This window comes from Oncorhynchus mykiss, chromosome 7, assembly GCF_013265735.2.
Source record: "Oncorhynchus mykiss isolate Arlee chromosome 7, USDA_OmykA_1.1, whole genome shotgun sequence".
In the NCBI taxonomy this organism is placed as follows: Eukaryota; Metazoa; Chordata; class Actinopteri; order Salmoniformes; family Salmonidae; genus Oncorhynchus; species Oncorhynchus mykiss.
Genome location: NC_048571.1, coordinates 67,238,144 through 67,257,630, shown reverse-complemented (window position 1 = coordinate 67,257,630; position 19,487 = coordinate 67,238,144). Strand labels below are relative to the sequence as shown.

General features: G+C 39.1%; 1 protein-coding gene across 4 annotated transcripts in view; it reads left to right on the top strand.

Annotated features, from left to right (window-relative positions):
- LOC110528308 (sodium- and chloride-dependent GABA transporter 2) overlaps window positions 1–11,831 on the top strand; it is a 30,282-nt gene extending 18,451 nt beyond the window's left edge. For all 4 annotated transcript variants that reach the window (XM_021610269.2, XM_021610267.2, XM_021610273.2 and 1 more), the window contains 11 exons: window positions 217–304; window positions 1,178–1,310; window positions 3,453–3,587; window positions 3,846–3,949; window positions 4,600–4,724; window positions 4,915–5,027; window positions 5,275–5,412; window positions 5,838–5,940; window positions 9,995–10,095; window positions 10,285–10,455; window positions 10,758–11,831. In XM_021610269.2, the coding sequence (XP_021465944.1) occupies window positions 217–304; window positions 1,178–1,310; window positions 3,453–3,587; window positions 3,846–3,949; window positions 4,600–4,724; window positions 4,915–5,027; window positions 5,275–5,412; window positions 5,838–5,940; window positions 9,995–10,095; window positions 10,285–10,455; window positions 10,758–10,904 (1,358 nt within the window). In that variant the 3' untranslated portion in view covers window positions 10,905–11,831. The remainder of the gene's footprint in view (window positions 1–216; window positions 305–1,177; window positions 1,311–3,452; window positions 3,588–3,845; window positions 3,950–4,599; window positions 4,725–4,914; window positions 5,028–5,274; window positions 5,413–5,837; window positions 5,941–9,994; window positions 10,096–10,284; window positions 10,456–10,757) is intronic.
- The last annotated feature ends 7,656 nt before the right edge of the window (window positions 11,832–19,487 follow it).

Sequence of the window (19,487 nt, the reverse complement as noted above, 5' to 3'; positions counted from 1 at the left end):
CTCTGCATTAGACATTGTTTTGCCTCAATATCTAAACTTAGGTTTTCATTTCCAGCCTATATTATGTTTTGTATGCCTGGGTTAAAACAATGGGGTGTCTATTGACAAAACAAAATTATAATCTCCAGCCTTTGCAAAAACAATAAACATTCTGTATACACATTACTTGAACTATTAAACTCGTCTTATTTTTAATGAAAAGTCTTTCTCCCATAGAATCTTGTGTAGAATTTGACAAGAGGAATCTGTCAGCTAACTGGACAGTCCCTGTGAATGCAACTTCACCTGCGACAGAGTTCTGGGAGTAAGTGTCATGTACAGTTCTTATTGTAATATTCTAAGTGATTATATTTCTACACTACTCTCTCCACATGGATTCTTATAGTTACTGTACACTCTACTGTGATTCTTATAATAATCAAGTGTAGTCATGTGCCAATGTTTTCATAATCACTTTTTCTCATGATCAAGTAATTCACAAGTTATTATTATGTGTTTTCCATTTAACCATGTAATCTTTAATTAAATATCTCAACAAAGGTCTGTGTATACACGATAGATTTATATGGTTACTATTTCTCTCTTGTTGCCAACTATCATGTCAACACACATCCTTCTAAACTAATTAAACCTAAAAGCACAAAAGTCTCATAGCAGTTTAAAATACTGTTTTGTAAATCAATAGGACTCAATCCTTACAGCTTTATTGACTTTGGGAGTTTCTGCAGCTGCTGATTGTAGATGAGTCTTGAAAAGTACAGAAGTTATCATACAGTTAGTGTCTGACAGAACATTTTTAGGAATTGCACAACTGCAGTTTCTTCATTATTCTGTCTTTTCAATATGATATCTAAAACATCTCAAGATGTCTGTCTGTAAAATAGTGTTAAGGGAAGGCAGTGTGTCCAACCCAACCCTGTTTGTGACGTCTGTTCTCAGGGATTAGTGTTTGGTTCAGACCACTTTGGAGAGATAGTTAGCTCCATATCCAAATGATGTAATTAATCCTTAGAACACTTTATTAATCCATAACAAGACAGAAATTGGTCTAGGCCGGGCCTATACCAACACAATTACAACCTTTTGAAGGGAGCAAAATATACATTAGTCAGGGTTACATTTTTGATACGTAGTATTTTAATTAAGCGTATGTATCACGTGTCTGTGCTGTTTCCAGGCGCAGGGTGTTGAGCATCTCAACAGGGATAGAACAGATTGGTAGACTGCGGTGGGAGCTGGCTCTGTGTCTGCTGCTGGCCTGGATACTCTGCTACTTCTGTGTCTGGAAAGGAGTGAAGTCTACTGGGAAGGTACAGTAGGCCGACAGTGCCTTGCAAAAGTATTAATCCCCCTTGAGGTTTTTCCTATTGTGTTGCATTACAACCTGTAATTTAAATTGATTTTTATTTGGATTTCATGTAATGGACATACACAAAATAGTCCAAATTGGTGAAGTGAAATTAAAAAAATTACTTGTTTAAAAAAATTCAAAAGATTTTAAAACGGAAAAGTGGTGCATGCATATGTATTCACCCCCTTTGCTATGAAGCCCCTAAATAAGATCTGGTGCAACCAATTACCTTCTCATAATTATTTAAATAAAGTCCACCTGTATACAATCTAAGTGTACCTGTGGATGTATTTCAAGGCCTACCTTCAAACTCAGTGCCTCTTTGCTTGACATCATGGGGAAATCAAAAGAAATCAGCCAAGACTTCAGAAAACAATTGTAGACCTCCACAAGTCTGGTTCATCCTTGGGAGCAATTTCCAAATGCCTGATGGTACCTTGTGCATCTGTACAAACAATAGTACGCAAGTATAAATACCATGGGAACACGCAGCCATTATACCGCTCAGGAAGGAGACGCGTTCTGTCTCCTAGAGATGAACGTACTTTGGTGCGAAAAGTGCAAATCAATCCCAGAACAACAGCAAAGGACCTTGTGGACCTCAAGATGCTGGAGGAAACAGGTACAAAAGTATCTATATCTACAGTAAAACGAGTCCTATATCGACATAATCTGAAAAGCCGCTCAGTAAGGAAGAAGCCACTGCTCCAAAACCGCCATAAAAAAGCCAGACTACGGTTTGCAACTGCACATGGGGACAAAGATTGTGCTTTTTGGAGAAATGTTCTAATGAAACAAAATATAACTATTTGGCCTTAATGACCATCGTTATGTTTGGAGGAGAAAGGGGGATGCTTGCAAGCTGAAGAACACCATCCCAACCGTCAAGCACGGGGGTGGCAGCATCATGTTGTGGGGGTGCTTTGCTGCAGGAGGGATTGGTGCACTTCACAAAATAGATGGCATCATGAGGTAGGAAAATTATGTGGATATATTGAAGCAACATCTCAAGACATCAGTTAAAGCTGATAAAGCTTAAAGCTTGGTCTTAAATGGGTCTTCCAAATGGACAATGACCCCAAGCATACTTCCAAAGTTGTGGCAAAATGACTTAAGGACAACAAAGTCAAAGTATTGGAGTGGCCATCACAAAGCACTGACCTCAATACCATGGAAAATGTGTGGGCAGAACTGAAAAGGCATGTGCGAGCAAGGAGGCCTACAAACCTGACTCAGTTACACCAGCTCTGTCAGGAGGAATGGGCCAAAATTCACCCAACTTGTTGTAGGAAGCTTGTGGAAGGCTACCCACTGGGAATGTGATGAAATCAATAAAAGCTTAAATAAATAATTCTCTCTACTATTATTCTGACATTTCACATTCTTAAAATAAAGTGGAGATCCTAACTGACCTAAGACAAGACATTTTTACTCTGATTAAATGTCAGGAATTGTGAAACTGAATTTAAATGTATTAGGCTAAGGTGTACGTAAACTTCCGACTTCAACTGTAAGTAATTCAGAAGTCCAAAAATGGATGAAACAGCTGCAGATTGCCCCTTTAAGTTTAAGTAAGAGTGGTTTTAAATTATTCAACCTACTTACCTGGAGTTGTGCAAACGCTTTCTTAAGGTACCTGCAAACCTTCCAGCGCTGTTGCGTTCTGACATTAATTTTGTTTGGCACTTTTTGGTTGCTAATTCACCCTATGAATGGCACACATACACAAACCATGTCTCAAGGCTTAAAAATACTTATTTAACCTGTCTCCTGCCCTTCATCTACACTGACTGAAGTGGATTTAACAAGTGACATCAATAATGGATCATAAATTTCACCTGGATTCACCTGGTCAGTCTATGTCATGGAAAGAGCAGGTGTTGCTAAAGTTTTGTACACGCAGTGTAATATTCTCACTATTGCACTTCTTTAGTTTTATTAACATACATTTAGCTCTTTCTGAGGCTGACGTTAAGCCCCTTGTTATATACGTACACTGTTATTTTCCCTTGATACAAACATCTTCTGAAAGGACTAAAATGTCTGTCATGGTGAATATGTTTGGTTATTTATTGTCAGGTAATATCTCTCCTCTTGATAGGTGGTGTATTTCACAGCTACCTTTCCCTATCTGATGTTGATCGTTCTATTGGCTCGGGGACTCACGTTACCTGGAGCTATTGATGGGATCAAGTTCTACCTCTACCCGGACCCTGCTAGACTGGTCGACCCACAGGTAAATAATGAGCTGTCATGCCCCTTAACATGTGTGCCAAATATCCTAATTCCGTAACAAATAGGTGATTACAATGTGGTTGTTGTAGCACCACAGGTATGTTTGGAGAGCAGCAGGTAAAACAGTAGATCAAGAAAATCATCGAAGATAAGGAAATACAATGCATTGTCTGTGTTTTTATTACTCAATGGTTTTCAGCTCATGTTCTACCTTTAAAAAGGCTTCAAAGTGATGTGTACTGTATGTGTGCCATTGCAGGTATGGATGGATGCTGGAGCACAGGTGCTTTTCTCCTTTGGTATCTGTCAAGGGAGTCTGACTGCACTGGGCAGCTACAATCATTATAACAATGATTGCTATAAGTAAATACTTATATTTTCTTCCCTGCCAGCTGGCTGTCTATTGTATAATCATTTTTATTTAACCTTTTTTTGTGTCCTTTGCGAGGTTAACTAGCCTAGGATGTAGTGGATTTGGAAATGTCCAAGTATTGTTTTTGAGCCCCACTCTGACAGTTTGAATTATGTCTGCCATTATCAAATTATTTTACACTTTTGAGTATTGGATATATACAGTATATTCTATATTATAATTTGGATCACTTCAGGAACTGTAGTGCTGTAGCTGGCAATGGCTTTCAAGTGTCTCACAGTCTCTATAGGCCATGCCGTCCTTGGCCTGAGAGTCTGGGAGCCACACACTGTTAGCATTGATTCTGACTGACCCCTTAAAGGGCCTTTTCATACATCAGAGTGTCCATGGCTCAGGCTCAGGGGGGGGTCTGGCTCATCACAGGAAGTTCTTTATCCTGGTTCACAAACAAGTGAGACAGAGAGGCGACTTAAAAGCCTTCTCCTCTTTATTGTCAATTGTCTGAAGGTTCAGCTTATCTCAAATGTAGTTATTTGAATTCTTGTACAGAGTAAATTTACTCAGACCTTAGGCACAATCCATGAGATTTGACCTGTGCTGATCTTACCTTACCTTTTCTTACCTTTTACCTCATTTATAGGGACACGTTTGTGCTGTGTTTGGTGAATGGAGGATCAAGCTTCGTTGCTGGGTTTGCTATCTTCTCTGTGTTGGGCTTCATGTCATATGAACAGGGGCTGCCCATATCTGAAGTTGCAGCATCTGGTAAGAGTACTACTAACTTCCTTGCCTGGTGCCAGATCATGTTGTGCTGTCTTGCCAATTCCTCGTGACAATGACCATAGGAGTTGGCAAGACAACACAAACAGATCCGGAGCCTTAACAATACTTCCAGAGTTGATGGTTATTTATTTTGTATGAGAATGAGAAAGTGCATGTATCCACATTGCTACAGGTCCTGGCCTGGCTTTCATAGCCTATCCTCGTGCCGTGGCCATGATGCCTTTACCTCAGTTGTGGTCCATATGTTTCTTCGTCATGGTCATCTTGCTGGGTGCTGACACACAGGTGAGACAACAAAGGTTCAACCACATTGAAGTTAGATTAATCATTCTTGAAATATTATCCATATGAGGCTACATTAGTAGGATAATTTTGTATTATTTTGTGTCTGATTTCATTGTTATTTATTACAGATGGGAAATTATTTTTATTGTTATGATTTTTTAGTCAAGTGACGGAGCTTAATGTTGTTCATGCAACTTTGAGAGTAGGAGTAGAGAATGACTTGGCCCCTCTCTGCTCCTGGTCACAGTTTGTCAGTCTGGAGTGCCTGATGACCTCTGTGACAGACATGTTCCCCACCGTGTTTCGAAGGGGGTACCGTCGAGAGCTGCTGCTGCTTTGTCTCTGCTCTGTCTGCTTCTTCCTGGGACTCCTTCTGGTCACAGAGGTGAGTGTCTCACTACACAAGTCATTATTTTTCTCCCTTCATTCTGGCTGTATTTTTCTAGTCTATAGTTGTCAAGCACTGGAACAAAGTTATGTCCTGAACTTGCCAATGTCTCAACACTGTCTTAGTATACCAGTCTAGTGAGACCGCTGATAGGGCCCCCCCACCCCTTTACCAGAAGTTGAAACGTGTTAAGCTGCTTTCCTGGGGGCATATGAATATTTTATTTTCACACTCTGTGAGAAAGGCTAACATCTAAAGTCCTCATGGATACATACTATTGGTTACTATTTTCTAGAGAATCACATACCCTATATCATGTGCCTTTGATGAACATTTTCTGATCAGATGATACCAGTGTATCGTCTGATTACACGATTAGTCATAGTTTCACACTGTACGATCATGTCTGTTCTCTGTTGCAGGGAGGCTTATATTTTCTACAACTTTTTGACCATTACGTGTGCAGTGGCAACAATCTCCTTCTGCTCTCCGTCTGCCAGTCAATAGCAATCGGTTGGATTTATGGTAAGTCCTCAAGATTCTCTGGTGATAACAACGAAATAATGTGTCTCTTCGGGAGTTAGTTATTCGCCCTAAGCGTCCATTCAGTTCCTGTTTTGGGTTATGATTTATCCTTAGAGAGGAATTCATTTATGTTGAAATATTTTGACTTTCTAAGACGGATTTGAAATATTTTGACTTTCTAAGACGGATTTGAAATATTTTGACTTTCTAAGACAGATTTGAAATATTTTGGATTAAGAATGTTGTGGATACGTCTATCTAAACGTGTGCCTCCAAGTTCCCTCATTTTTGCATTTGCATTTTTTGTCACATGTAGACAGACCAGAACGTTGATTATCTCGGAACGTTGCTCAAATGTCATGCAATATTATTTTGTCCCATGATAGCACTTGCGTAAGTGCAGTCTACATTGTCTTTGAATAATACTGTATATCACTTTAAAATCTTCAAATGCCAAATGATCTTACATTTTGCTCAGTTGATATACTATTCTTTCTAAATAATCACTCAGTAAGTGGCCTCAGTACTTTTAAAGCAAGAGGCACAGAAGCCAAAACAGATATTCAATAAAGTTGATTCTTAAATCTCTTATAAGGACTTCTAAAGTGCAGTTCCTCTGATGTTCTTTGTGGGTTTTCAGTGTTTTAAAGTCCCAGGTGCTTAATTCAGACTTTTGTGAAATAATTGTACACTTGTTTCGCAAGCCTATTCAATAACACTATTCAAACAATGACTGGATATACAGTAGGTCTTCTATATGACCTCTTGATTTCACCCTCTTAGTCCTTAGTCAGTAAAATTCTAGACATTGCCTCTGCTTAGGTTTCATCTTTATGTGCTCTTTGACTAGACACCTTTGTTCCGTCCATCACGTTTGTCAGCTGTGTATAATACTTCCTTAGACTTTCCCCATTGAGGATTTAAGCTTGATGGCATCCCGCTCTCTTGAAAAAGGATGTCTGCTGTCACAGCTACTTAGGCTTTGATTGTAAAACAGAAAAGCCTTAACCATTGACAGACTAAATAAGCGCAAACGCACAAGAAAACCTTTAGATCCACATGGGTTTAACATTAAGTTTCATTAGGGTCCATTTCACTCATGTGCAGAGTGATGATGTTCAATTATGTAATCTTGAAGGCTTTTATAAGATACTCCTTTTAAGATAAACATAGCTATGCAAGTCATGGCATGCTATTGCAAATTGTGTCCGTTTGACTAACTTTGAACGTGTTTATTGCTTAATGGAAATAAACTGTCATTGGTTGTGAAACATGGATAGCCCCTCTCCCTTGGGCTTTGGGAGTGTGGGACATTAAATAATCTTGTTCGTTGTTTTAGTATACTCAATCCAAGTTTGTCTTTCAGAGAGGTAATGGTGTTATTTAAATAACATTTATTTACTAACATTGCCCTCAAACTGACTCCAGACATTCATCTTTCACTCAATTTGAAATATTGAAGGCAGTCTGCTGGCATGGGAAGTATTGTGTTTCAGTGTGTTCACAGCCAGACCGTGTATGTCTCTGGGGGTCATTTACAAAGATGGCAGGCAACTGTGCTGTCGGAAAAAGAAACCACCCCCAGTGTGCACCTAATATAATACAATTAATATTAATATCAAGTGAAGCAACATGTTATGAGACTTTGTTCACATGAATAGCTGGTAAATGAGATAACTGTAGTAAAGATTCAAACATTGTTATGAAGGTTCTAACCAAATGACATGGTATGCTGACGCTACAAAGTGTTTCTGTAGGAATGAGGTGCGTGTTAGGGTAAAAACTGTAGATCCTAGAAGTATTCTAATGAGAGGGAAGGAGACAGGAACACCTGAGGATGAGTCTCCTGACCTCTTACTGGAAAACGTATAGGAATACTATGGACTGAAAGGTGACATCTTGGCCGTATGTATGTATCAAGTGTCTCAGCGTACGAGTGCTGCACTAGGATCAGGTCCCCCCTGTTCATGTAATCATATTCATTTTGATCTAAAAGGCTAAACGGATCCTAAATCAGCACTCCTAGTCTGAGAATCTTAATACATATTGCTCCCGGCCTTTCCTGACACACCCGATGCAGCAGGTCGGAACGTATACAGAAATTATGTCAAAAGTCATGTCAGATCTGCTGCAATCCTGTCAAAAGGTGTTATAACACCTTGGGTGCTGACTAGATATTTTTTTAAACCTTTGATTCATGATGGGAATATAATTGATATGATACTTTATTATGGAGAAGTCAGCTATTAGTTTGACTGAACATTATATATCTACCCGATATGTCCTTACCTACAGTTGAAGTCGGAAGTTTACATAAACCTTAGCCAAATACATTTAAACTCAGTTTTTCACAATTCCTGACATTTAATCAGAGTAAAAAATTCCCTGTTTTAGGTCAGTTAAGATCACCACTTTGTTTTAAGAATGTGAAATGTCGGAGTAATAGTAGAAAGAATGATTTATTTCAGCATTTATTTCTTTCATCACATTCCCAGTGGGTCAGAAGTTTACATAAACTCAATTAGTATTTGGTAGCATTGCCTTTAAATTGTTTAACTTGGGTCAAACATTTCAGGTAGCCTTCCACAAGCTTCCCACAAAAGTTGGGTGAATTTTGGCCCATTCCTTCTGACAGAGTTGGTGTAACTGAGTCAGGTTTGTAGGCCTCCTTGCTCACACATGCTTTTTTTTTTCAGTTCAAATTTTCTATAGGATTGAGGTCAGGGCTTTGTGATGGCCCAATGCTTTGACTTTCTTGTCCTTAAGCCATTTTGCCACAACTTTGGAAGTATGCTTGGGGTCATTGTCCATTTGGAAGACCCATTTGCAACCAAGCTTTAACTTCCTGACTGATGTTTTGAGATGTTGCTTCAATATATCCACATTTTCTACCTCATGATGCCATCTATTTTGTGAAGTGCACCAGTCCCTCCTGCAGCAAAACACCCTCACAACATGATGCTGCCACCCCCGTGCTTCACGGTTAGGATGGTGTTCTTCAGCTTACAAGCCTCCCCCTTTTTCCTCCAAAAATTTTTTTTTGTTTCATCAGACCAGAGGATGTCCCCATGTGCAGTTGCAAACCGAAGTCTGGCTTTTTTACGGCGGTTTTGGAGCAGTGGCTTCTTCCTTGCTGAGCGGCCTTTCAAGTTATGTTGATATAGGACTCGTTTTACTGTGGATATATATACTTCTGTACCTGTTTCCTCCAGCATCTTCACACGGTCCATTGCTGTTGTTCTGGGATTGATTCGCACTTTTTGCACCAAAGTACGTTAATCTCTAGGAGAGAGAACGCGTCTCCTTCCCGAGCAGTATGATGGCTGCAGTGTCCCATTGTGTTTATACTTGCGTACTATTGTTTGTACAGATGAACCTGGTACCTTCAGGCGTTTGGAAATTGCTCTCAAGGATAAACCAGACTTGTGGAGGTCTACCATTTTCTTTCTGAGGTCTTGGCTGATTTATTTTGATTTTCCAATGATGTCAAGCAAAGAGGCACTGAATTTGAAGGTATTCCTTGAAATACATCCACAGGTACACCTCCAATTGACCCAAATGATGTCAATTAGCACCAATCAGAACCATCTAAAGCCATGCCATAATTTTCTGGAATTTTCCAAGCTGTTTACATACACTTAGTGTATGTAAACTTCTGACCCACTGGAATTGTGATACAGTGAACTACAAGTGAAATAATCTGTCTGTAAACAGTTGTTGGAAAATGTACTTGTGTCATGCACAAAGTAGATGTCCTAACCGACTTGCCAAAACTATAGTTTGTTAACAATACATTTGTGGAGTTTTAATGACTGTAACCTAAGTGTATGTAAACTTCCGACTTCAAAAATATCATCCTAGCTGAACCCTTGATTGGTCATAAAATACTTGTGTTTCAGGTTAAACCTTTAAAAGCTTCACTCTGAGCAAATTCAGAGCAAGAATTTAACAATTCAGACTGACACTCACTGAAAATCATATGAATGAATTACCTGAATTTGTTGAAGTGTAAACAAAGTCGACCCAAACTCTGTGTTATATTTTTTATTTACAGGAGTGGATCGTCTCTATGACAACATAGAAGATATGATTGGGTATCGTCCCTGGCCAGTGATTAAGTACTGTTGGCTTTACGTCACCCCTACAGTCTGTTTGGTGAGTGGTTGGCTCACTGTTTTGTCAAAAATCCTTCTTCAAGGAATATATACATTAAAATAATTAACTGTAATATTATGGTTTTAATATGAATGATATTATCTAATGCAACATGCCTAAAGAACAATACAAATCCTTAACAATTCATGATAGAATGACATTCCTATGCTATTATTTGTTTATCTTCAGGGTACATTCATATTTTCCTTGGTACAATATAAGCCCCTAAAGTTCAACAAAACCTATTTGTACCCTGACTGGGCATATGCATTGGGGTGGTTCCTGGGGCTCGCCTGTGTGGCTCTGGTGCCTCTGTGGATGATCTGGAAGGTCTATCGGTCCAAATTGACAGTCTGGCAGGTAAGACTACTGTCAATGGTGGTAGTTGATACAATGTTTAGATACGATATTCATGAGAATACAAAAGTGCCCACGGTATACATTGCTTGGTAAAATATTTACAAAGATTACAACCTAATAACGTCGAACCATAGACATAGGGATTTATACTTCAGTAATGACTTTGGGCTTACCAAAAACGTACATTTAGCAAAAACACAGAAATGTAATTTTGATTGTTTGGATTTATTACTCTTCTTTGATCAGAACTGTGAAATGCATGTTATTGGATTTCTGTTTTTATCGACGACCTGCTTTCACAGAGCCTAAAACAGCTATGTCGCCCAGAAACCAACAAGGCCCTCAACCAGAAGCAGCAAAGTCCTGAACAGTGCCCTCTGAACCCAGATTCCATTCTTAATCTTGAGTACAAGGGAAGTGGTGTAGTTGAGCTAGAGATGCACACATGACGTCTTGCTAATTTGAAAACATGATACATAGTACTTTTGATATGATATTTTCAGTGCCCAATTAAACAGTCCATACGTAAGTATTGTATATTTTAGGAATATATGCAAATAAAAAATTGTATTCATTTTGTATTTTTTTTCCTCCAGATCTCAGATATTGTATTGAGGTAATTTATTTCTTACCTCAGCTATTCTACCTATACTGTATATAGGACCCACCTTAGTGGTGTTTGGTAGCCACATTTTTGGGATAGGACTTTTATAAATGTTATTTGCACTGTGAGTTTTCAAATACTTTTCTTTTCAAATACCTTTAAGATGTGAGTTGACTACTATGTAGATGGTGACGATATAATAATGGGGTATGTTTTAAAGGTTATTCTAAATTGTTTTAAATGTGCATACAGCAAGCATTGATTAGCAACTAAGAAAGTTAAGCAGGAACGAAGATAGCAGGATTTGAGCAACCAAGCTGAAATTGATGAGAGAAAATGGATAAGCAGCAGGAATTGAGAATCCAAGGTAGTAGACTGTTTCTGGGCATCTGAAGGAAACATTCTCCTCAGATGTGTCAAGTCAGTATTTAACAGGACAGTCCTTCTGGAGGTAATTTTGCAGGAATTCACCAAAGGCATAAAAGCAGCATATCATCACTCAAAGACAAGGTCTTATGGAACTCTATGTATGGAAATCCACATATTATGGAACTCCAGAAGCAAATTAAGTGAAGTTCAATTCCCTGCAGGACACAAATAAATTATCCAACCATTAGCACCTTGGATTTGACAGATAAAGATAATTGATAATTGTCCGAATAACACCCCAATTATTTAGTTAGAATATTAAATGACAGACATGATATGATGTGGAAAGGTGCGAAATTATGTTGTTAAACTGTCAATTACAATTATCGTGAAACTGATCTGATCAAGGTATTTTGTAATACTCTTTTGTAACTCTGTTATGATACATTACAAAATTATTTTATGAAACGGTTTTATGACACTAGCCTTCGAATCAGTTATTTCCATTCTAAATATTGTTGATGATATCATCATTGACAATTGGCCTTTAAACTTTTTACAGTTGTATAGTGCAGTAATAACAGCTATCTCCATTATTTATGGCTGCACTCATCCTGACAGTATGTCACAACTTACATGTTCACACATGAGTCCATATCAGACGATATTCTGGGTACATGCAATTTGAGCAATTCTGGATGAACAAATGTTAGGCAAGGGAATATTTTTTGTATTGGCTCAAGGTCTTTGTTTCAGTGTGTTATCACACCAGAGGCATAACCATAGTTGTGTCTATGAATGCAATATCCTGAGATTTTCCAATATAATACAAAAGAAAACACATACGTTTTTCCCCTCAGGTTGCCATACTGATCATTTTTCACATCTGTTAAAGTTTCAAGTTTTAATGTCACATGCACAAGAACAGTGAAATGCCTTTCTTCAAACTCAAAATCCAACAATGCAATAACCAAAAACAATGGTTATTTAAAAAACCACAAGAAATGTGAATAACACAATATGTAAGTAAGCATATATACAGGGTCAGTTCCAATACCATATTTACAAAGTGCACGGATACTGGAGTGATGGAGGTAGATATGTATAGGGGTAAGGTGACTAGGCATCAGGATATAAGATAAATAGAGTAGCATCAGCTTGTATGTGAGTGGGTGTGCGTGTCTGTAGAGTCGGTATAAATGTATGTGCATATTATGTGTTTGTGAGCAGATGATGGAGTGTGTGTGTGTGTGTGTGTAGGGCCCTGTGAGTGTGCATACAGTACAAAAATCAAAAGGTAAATAAGGATGCAATGTTAACTCAGATAGTCCATGGAGCTAGTGTGTTAGCTATTTGTCTGTCTTATTGCTTGGCTGTTCAATAGCCAGTTGGTGCCAGACTTGTTGCTGTGCGGAAGCAGGGAAAATAGCCTATGGCTTGGGTGGTTGGAGTCTTCAACGATTGTCTGGGCCTTCCGGATATAGATGTCCTGGATGGCAGGGAGCTCGGCCCCATTGATATACTGGGCTGTCCGCACCACCCTCTGTAGCGCCATGCGATCGAAGTCTGCGCTATTTCCATACCAGGCAGTGATGCAGCCAGTCAAAATGCTCTCAATGGTACAGCTGTAGAACCTTTTGAGGATTTGAGGGCCAATACCAAACTTTTTCAACCTCCTGAGTGGGAAGAGGCGCTGTCGTACCTTCTTTGCGACTGTCTGCGTGTTTGGACCATTTTAAGTCTTTAGTGATTTGGACATCGAGGAAGTGTTATTCATTGTTTCAGGCAGCTGCTGTAGTCCACAAGGTCATGTGTGTTCACACCTCTTACAGTACAGGACCTTAATACCATGTCATTCACAAGCACAGACATTGATTTGAAGCAAGGATTTATACATGACTGTAATCCAGCCAATTATTAAGTGAAAAACAACTAACTATGTGCATGCCATCCAGCCAATGTACTACCACCGCTCTTAAAACACACCTTTTTAGGTTTGCTTTTCCTTAGGGTGCTTTTTAGTTGTTCAGTTTTTATTGTTATTCTTTCGTTTTTTTTATCCTCTCATGTTTGTTGTGTAGTAAATATTTCAGTTTTTTTTTTTTTTTTTTTTAAGTAAAAAAAAAATCCTATGAATCACATTGTGTTGCATTCCATGTTTGAACTGTGCTGTAAGCTTGATTTTATTTATTTTTTATTTTTATTTTACCTTTATTTAACCAGGCAAGTCAGTTAAGAACAAATTCTTATTTTCAATGACGGCCTGGGAACAGTGGGTTAACTGCCTGGGCAGAACGACAGATTTGTACCTTGTCAGCTCGGGGGTTTGAACTCGCAACCTTCCGGTTACTAGTCCAACGCTCTAACCACTAGGCTACCCTGCCGCCCCGATTTGATTATACAATACAACCATGTCCCCCCAAGCGTTAGGAAGCAGGGACTTAGCAACACAGTTGCTTCCATCACTTTAGTCTGGCAGGCTTCAAGTACCCTGTGGGTCCAGTAAACATTATCTAAGCATTTCCAAGAACCATCATAAGAAGACATTAATGGAATGAGAGACATATGACCCTGTGGGAAAATAGTCTTTATGTATTTTTTCTGATGTTTCATAATGCCGTCTCATCTTGCTGTCGCCAGGATTTAATACCCAGATTGCATCCCAAATGGTACCTATTCACTATATCGTGCACTACTTTTGACCAGAGCCATTTGTGCCCTGCTTAAAAATAGTGCACTAAATAGGAAATAGAGTGCTGTTAAGGACGTAACCCCAGTTACTTTGATGCAACATAAGCCGCTGGCTGCACAGTAGGGGTCCACGGTCCAACCAGTCATCTTGTGACACAACCCTAAAAATGATGTGGCCAAAATAATTTGTGTTACTTAATTTATAATGCTATATGGGTCACTTTTGACAACTATATATGTTTTTTAGTATTATTTTATTTTCAATCAAATGTACATTTGAAATTGATGCCAAATTGAAATGTATCAGATGATCAATTATGGTCTAGTTTTTACTTTATAAAACTTATTTGTCAGGTTTGTGTGTGTGAGTATATATATGTGCATGTGTGTGTGCATGTGTGTGTGTGTGTGTGTGTGTGTTCAACATGTCATATACAGTGCATTGCGAAAGTTTTCGGCCCCCTTGAACTTTGCGACCTTTTGCCACATTTCAGGCTTCAAACATAAAGATATAAAACTGTATTTTTTTGTGAAGAATCAACAACAAGTGGGACACAATCATGAAGTGGAACGACATTTATTGACTATTTCAAACTTTTTTAACAAAAAAAAAATTGGGCGTGCAAAATTATTCAGCCCCTTTACTTTCAGTGCAGCAAACTCTCTCCAGAAGTTCAGTGAGGATCTCTGAATGATCCAATGTTGACCTAAATGACTAATGATGATAAATACAATCCACCTGTGTGTAATCAAGTCACCGTATAAATGCACCTGCACTGTGATAGTCTCAGAGGTCCGTTAAAAGCGCAGAGAGCATCATGAAGAACAAGGAACACACCAGGCAGGTCCGAGATACTGTTGTGAAGAAGTTTAAAGCCGGATTTGGATACAAAAAGATTTCCCAAGCTTTAAACATCCCAAGGAGCACTGTGCAAGTGATAATATTGAAATGGAAGGAGTATCAGACCACTGCAAATCTACCAAGACCTGGCCGTCCCTCTAAACTTTCAGCTCATACAAGGAGAAGACTGATCAGAGATGCAGCCAAGAGGCCCATGATCACTCTGGATGAACTGCAGAGATCTACAGCTGAGGTGGGAGACTCTGTCCATAGGACAACAATCAGTCGTATATTGCACAAATCTGGCCTTTATGGAAGAGTGGCAAGAAGAAAGCCATTTCTTAAAGATATCCATAAAAAGTGTCATTTAAAGTTTGCCACAAGCCACCTGGGAGACACACCAAACATGTGTGTTTGTTGGCGTAAAAGCAACACAGCTCATCACCCTGAACACACCATCCCCACTGTCAAACATGGTGGTGGCAGCATCATGGTTTGGGCCTGCTTTTCTTCAGCAGGGACAGGGAAGATGGTTAAAATTGATGGGAAGATGGATGGAGCCAAATACAGGACCATTCTGGAAGAAAACCTGATGGAGTCTGCAAAAGACCTGAGACTGGGACGGAGATTTGTCTTCCAACAAGACAATGATCCAAAACATAAAGCTAAATCTACAATGGAATGGTTCAAAAATAAACATATCCAGGTGTTAGAATGGCCAAGTCAAAGTCCAGACCTGAATCCAATCGAGAATCTGTGGAAAGAACTGAAAACTGCTGTTCACAAATGCTCTCCATCCAACCTCACTGAGCTCGAGCTGTTTTGCAAGGAGGAATGGGAAAAAATGTCAGTCTCTCGATGTGCAAAACTGATAGAGACATACCCCAAGCGACTTGCAGCTGTAATCGCAGCAAAAGGTGGCGCTACAAAGTATTAACTTAAGGGGGCTGAATAATTTTGCACGCCCAATTTTTCAGTTTTTGATTTGTTAAAAAAGTTTGAAATATCCAATAATATAATTGGATATTCCACTTCATGATTGTGTCCCACTTGTTGTTGATTCTTCACAAAAAAATACAGTTTTATATCTTTATGTTTGAAGCCTGAAATGTGGCAAAAGGTTGCAAAGTTCAAGGGGGCCGAATACTTTCGCAATGCACTGTAGTATGAAATACTACAGTGCACCTTCCTCAAGTGTAAAGACTCAATCATTCTGTAAATTGAAATTCAAGGTGGAGGAAAACATGTTTACTTCATCCAGGCTTTACATGCTGTACATACATGCCAGTATTTCAACACATGGATACAATTACTACTACCATTCATTACTACCATTCATTGACTCCATCCACCAACCAACCAACACTTGCCCATTGCAGTGCCCTTGATTTACCTCAACACTTCAAGGTTTTGTAATAATAAACATACAGCACTTAATTTATGAAATCTGTTTCTCTTTATTTGGATACTCCCCTACAGATGGTCTACATATTCTTAAGCTATCAACAAACTATTAACTGCAACTAACTGCAACTTTTTTGAAACAACAACTAGCTGGGTTACAGTTTGTGTTAGAGCAGTGCTTCTCAATTATTTTCCCCCAACTCTCCGCCGTGACTGTAAATTGTATAATTTGTCTATAAAATTGTTATAAGTACACCTCTGCATAACATTGTATCCTTATTAACATTAAAGAAAAGAAGAAAATAAAAAAGAAAGAAATATAGATCAACTTACAACAAAGAATAACTTTATTAACATTGTTTTTTAGTCTGTAACAGAAAAGTCTTAAAGTGCATCAATTTGCACCAAAATTTGTAAAAAAATTCAACCCTTATTTAAACTGTAAACATTTTGTTACCATTTGATACTGAAAAATAAAATATAATCAATAAATAATAATACATTCAAATTGATCAGCAACATTAACTCAGGAGCACAATATATGAAACACTTTGACCTATAAAACAAAAATGAATAAAACAATTTATGCTGATTTTTAAAATCAAAATGAGGAAGTCAGGATTAATGGCTACAATGAGCACGTTTTGCAGAGCACAGCTTTTCAAAGCGGGGTTTGAAGCATGATACTGCACCTCTCAGCTCCTGCTCAATGTTTAGCTGGGACCTGTACTTGGTCTTCAGTGCAGCAACAGCAGAGAAGCCAGTCTCACAAAGATAAGATGTTGCAAAAGGAAGAAGAATGCCCATGGCCCTCTGCCCTAAGAGTGGATACTGCCTCTCTACACTCAGCCAGAATTCACTCAGTGTCTGTGATGTGAACCTCAGTCTCAATGTGGAGTCAGACATCATATCAATGAACTGGTCCTCCTCTGCAGAGCTGAAACCAGTTGGAGCTGGTGCATTGAAAGGATCTCTCACCCAGTCATATTGGGAACTGTTTTCAGGGAAGTACTTTTTAAAGAATCCCATCAGTGATGAAATATGCTCCTTAATATATGGAATCACTGAGGTGGCATCATAGTCAGTAGTGTCAACAAATTCATGCAGGTTCTCGAATGAATCAGTATTTCCTTCATCAAGTCGCCTGCCCCACATTGCAAGCTTTCGAGTGAAAGAGCTGATCTTGTCTGTGACCTGAGGGAGGTGTTTATCTTTCCCTTGAAGCTGTAGATTTAGTTCATTTAGCTTTCCAAATATGTCACTCAGGTAGGCCAGTTTTGCCAGGAAGTTCTCATCACTACATTTTTCTGCGAGGTCATACTTGTGCTCCTGCTCCGAAAACATTCTTATCTGCTCTCTTTCCTCGTGACAGCCACCTTGCTTCACTGTGAAACAGCACAGCTTGATGTTCAGCTCCCATCTCCTCACAGATAGCAGAGAAGACTCTTGTTTTTAGTGGTCTGGTCTTTATAAAATTGACTACACCTACAATGTCAGTCATAACCTCAATTAATTCAGAGGAAAGGTGCCTTGATGCCAGTGCTTCTCTGTGTATAACACAGTGTGTCCACTCAGCATTAGGTGAGGCCTTCTTGATGAGTGCCCAAAGTCCTTTTCTCATCCCTGCCATGGTCTGTGCACCATCACTGCAAACACCAATGCAGTTCTCCCACTTTAGCCCATTCTCAGTCAGGAAGCAGTCCAGCATTTTGAATAGCTCTTCAGCTGTGGCTCTGTCTCTGACATATTTACAAAAAAGTAGATCCTCACACAGGGAGTTTTTCATGTCAAAACGTACATAAGCCATAAACAAACAGTCTTTGTTGCTGTCAGTTGCTTCATCGAACTGTAAGGCAAAGCGTTTGTCTTTGAGTTTATCTACCAGCTGTTCTTTAAGATCGTTAGCAATGTCATTTATACGTCTGGCGACAGTGTCATTGGACAGAGGGATAGTTTTTATTTTTGCAGCACTTGCGTCATCCAGCATGACAGAGACCATGTCTAATGCTGCAGGCAGTATCAGCTCCTCTGCTATGGACTGGGTTTTTTTGCACTGAGCAATTTGGTACGCCACCTTATATGATGCTAACAGTGCTCGCTGGTTTACTGAAGTAGCATTCACAAAGCGGGACGATTGTTGGCAATATTCGACACGTTTTCACTGAAAAACCTCAAGCGGCTTATCAGCGTGATTGGGGTGTAATGTCTTTAAGTGACACCTTCATTTATTTGGCTTCATGCTGTCCGCTGCCAACATTTTTAGACACAGTAAACATACCGGTCTTTCCTCGTCTCCCACCGTAGTCACAGTGAAGCCAAGCGCTACATATGCTTCGTTATATTTCCTCGTCTTAGCTTTCGGGAGACTTACGTTTGTCTCATTATCTCCGTGTTCCCCTGGCATCGCTTCGAGTCCCCCCAGGGGGGCGCGCCCCACTATTTGAGAAGGTCTGGGTTAGGGTAAGAGTTAAGGTTAGGGTTGCATTTAGGATAAGGGTTAGGGTAAGTGGATAGTTGGAAATCTTGATGACAGTTAGTTGAACATCTAATTAACATCTACAAATCTATTTGGGTCTATCAAAGTAAAGTGTTCCCATTTAGTCTATAGTATATGGTATAACCCTGGTATAACCCTGGTATAACCCTGGTATAACCCTGCTGCTATTCAAGGTCTTATTAAACAAGGCAAGCAGCTCTCTTCGATCACACTGGTCACATTACATGATTCATTCAGATATTGAGGAAGACAGACATGAGTCAGGAAACAGTTGATGAATAAGTACTACTATTTACAAACAAGCACAAATCATCTAGCTGGAATTTGTGAATTCTTAGGCATTTCTGCTGAAGCTGTATATAAAGTATGTAGAAGGCTCTCTTTCCAAGAAAACAAAAAAATGTAAGCCGTGTTCATGTTAGCATAAGGTTTTCAGAACTGGGCTGTGATCATTATTGTACCTTGTTTTGAGGAGATGACCTGAAAAAAAAAACATACTTATGGATTCACCTGCTGCTCATGATCATGTCATCTCCCATCTTTTCATTCAGATTTCATGTATCATTATCATAATATTCATCATAAGCATCATCACCACCATTATCATAATCATCATCACAAGGACG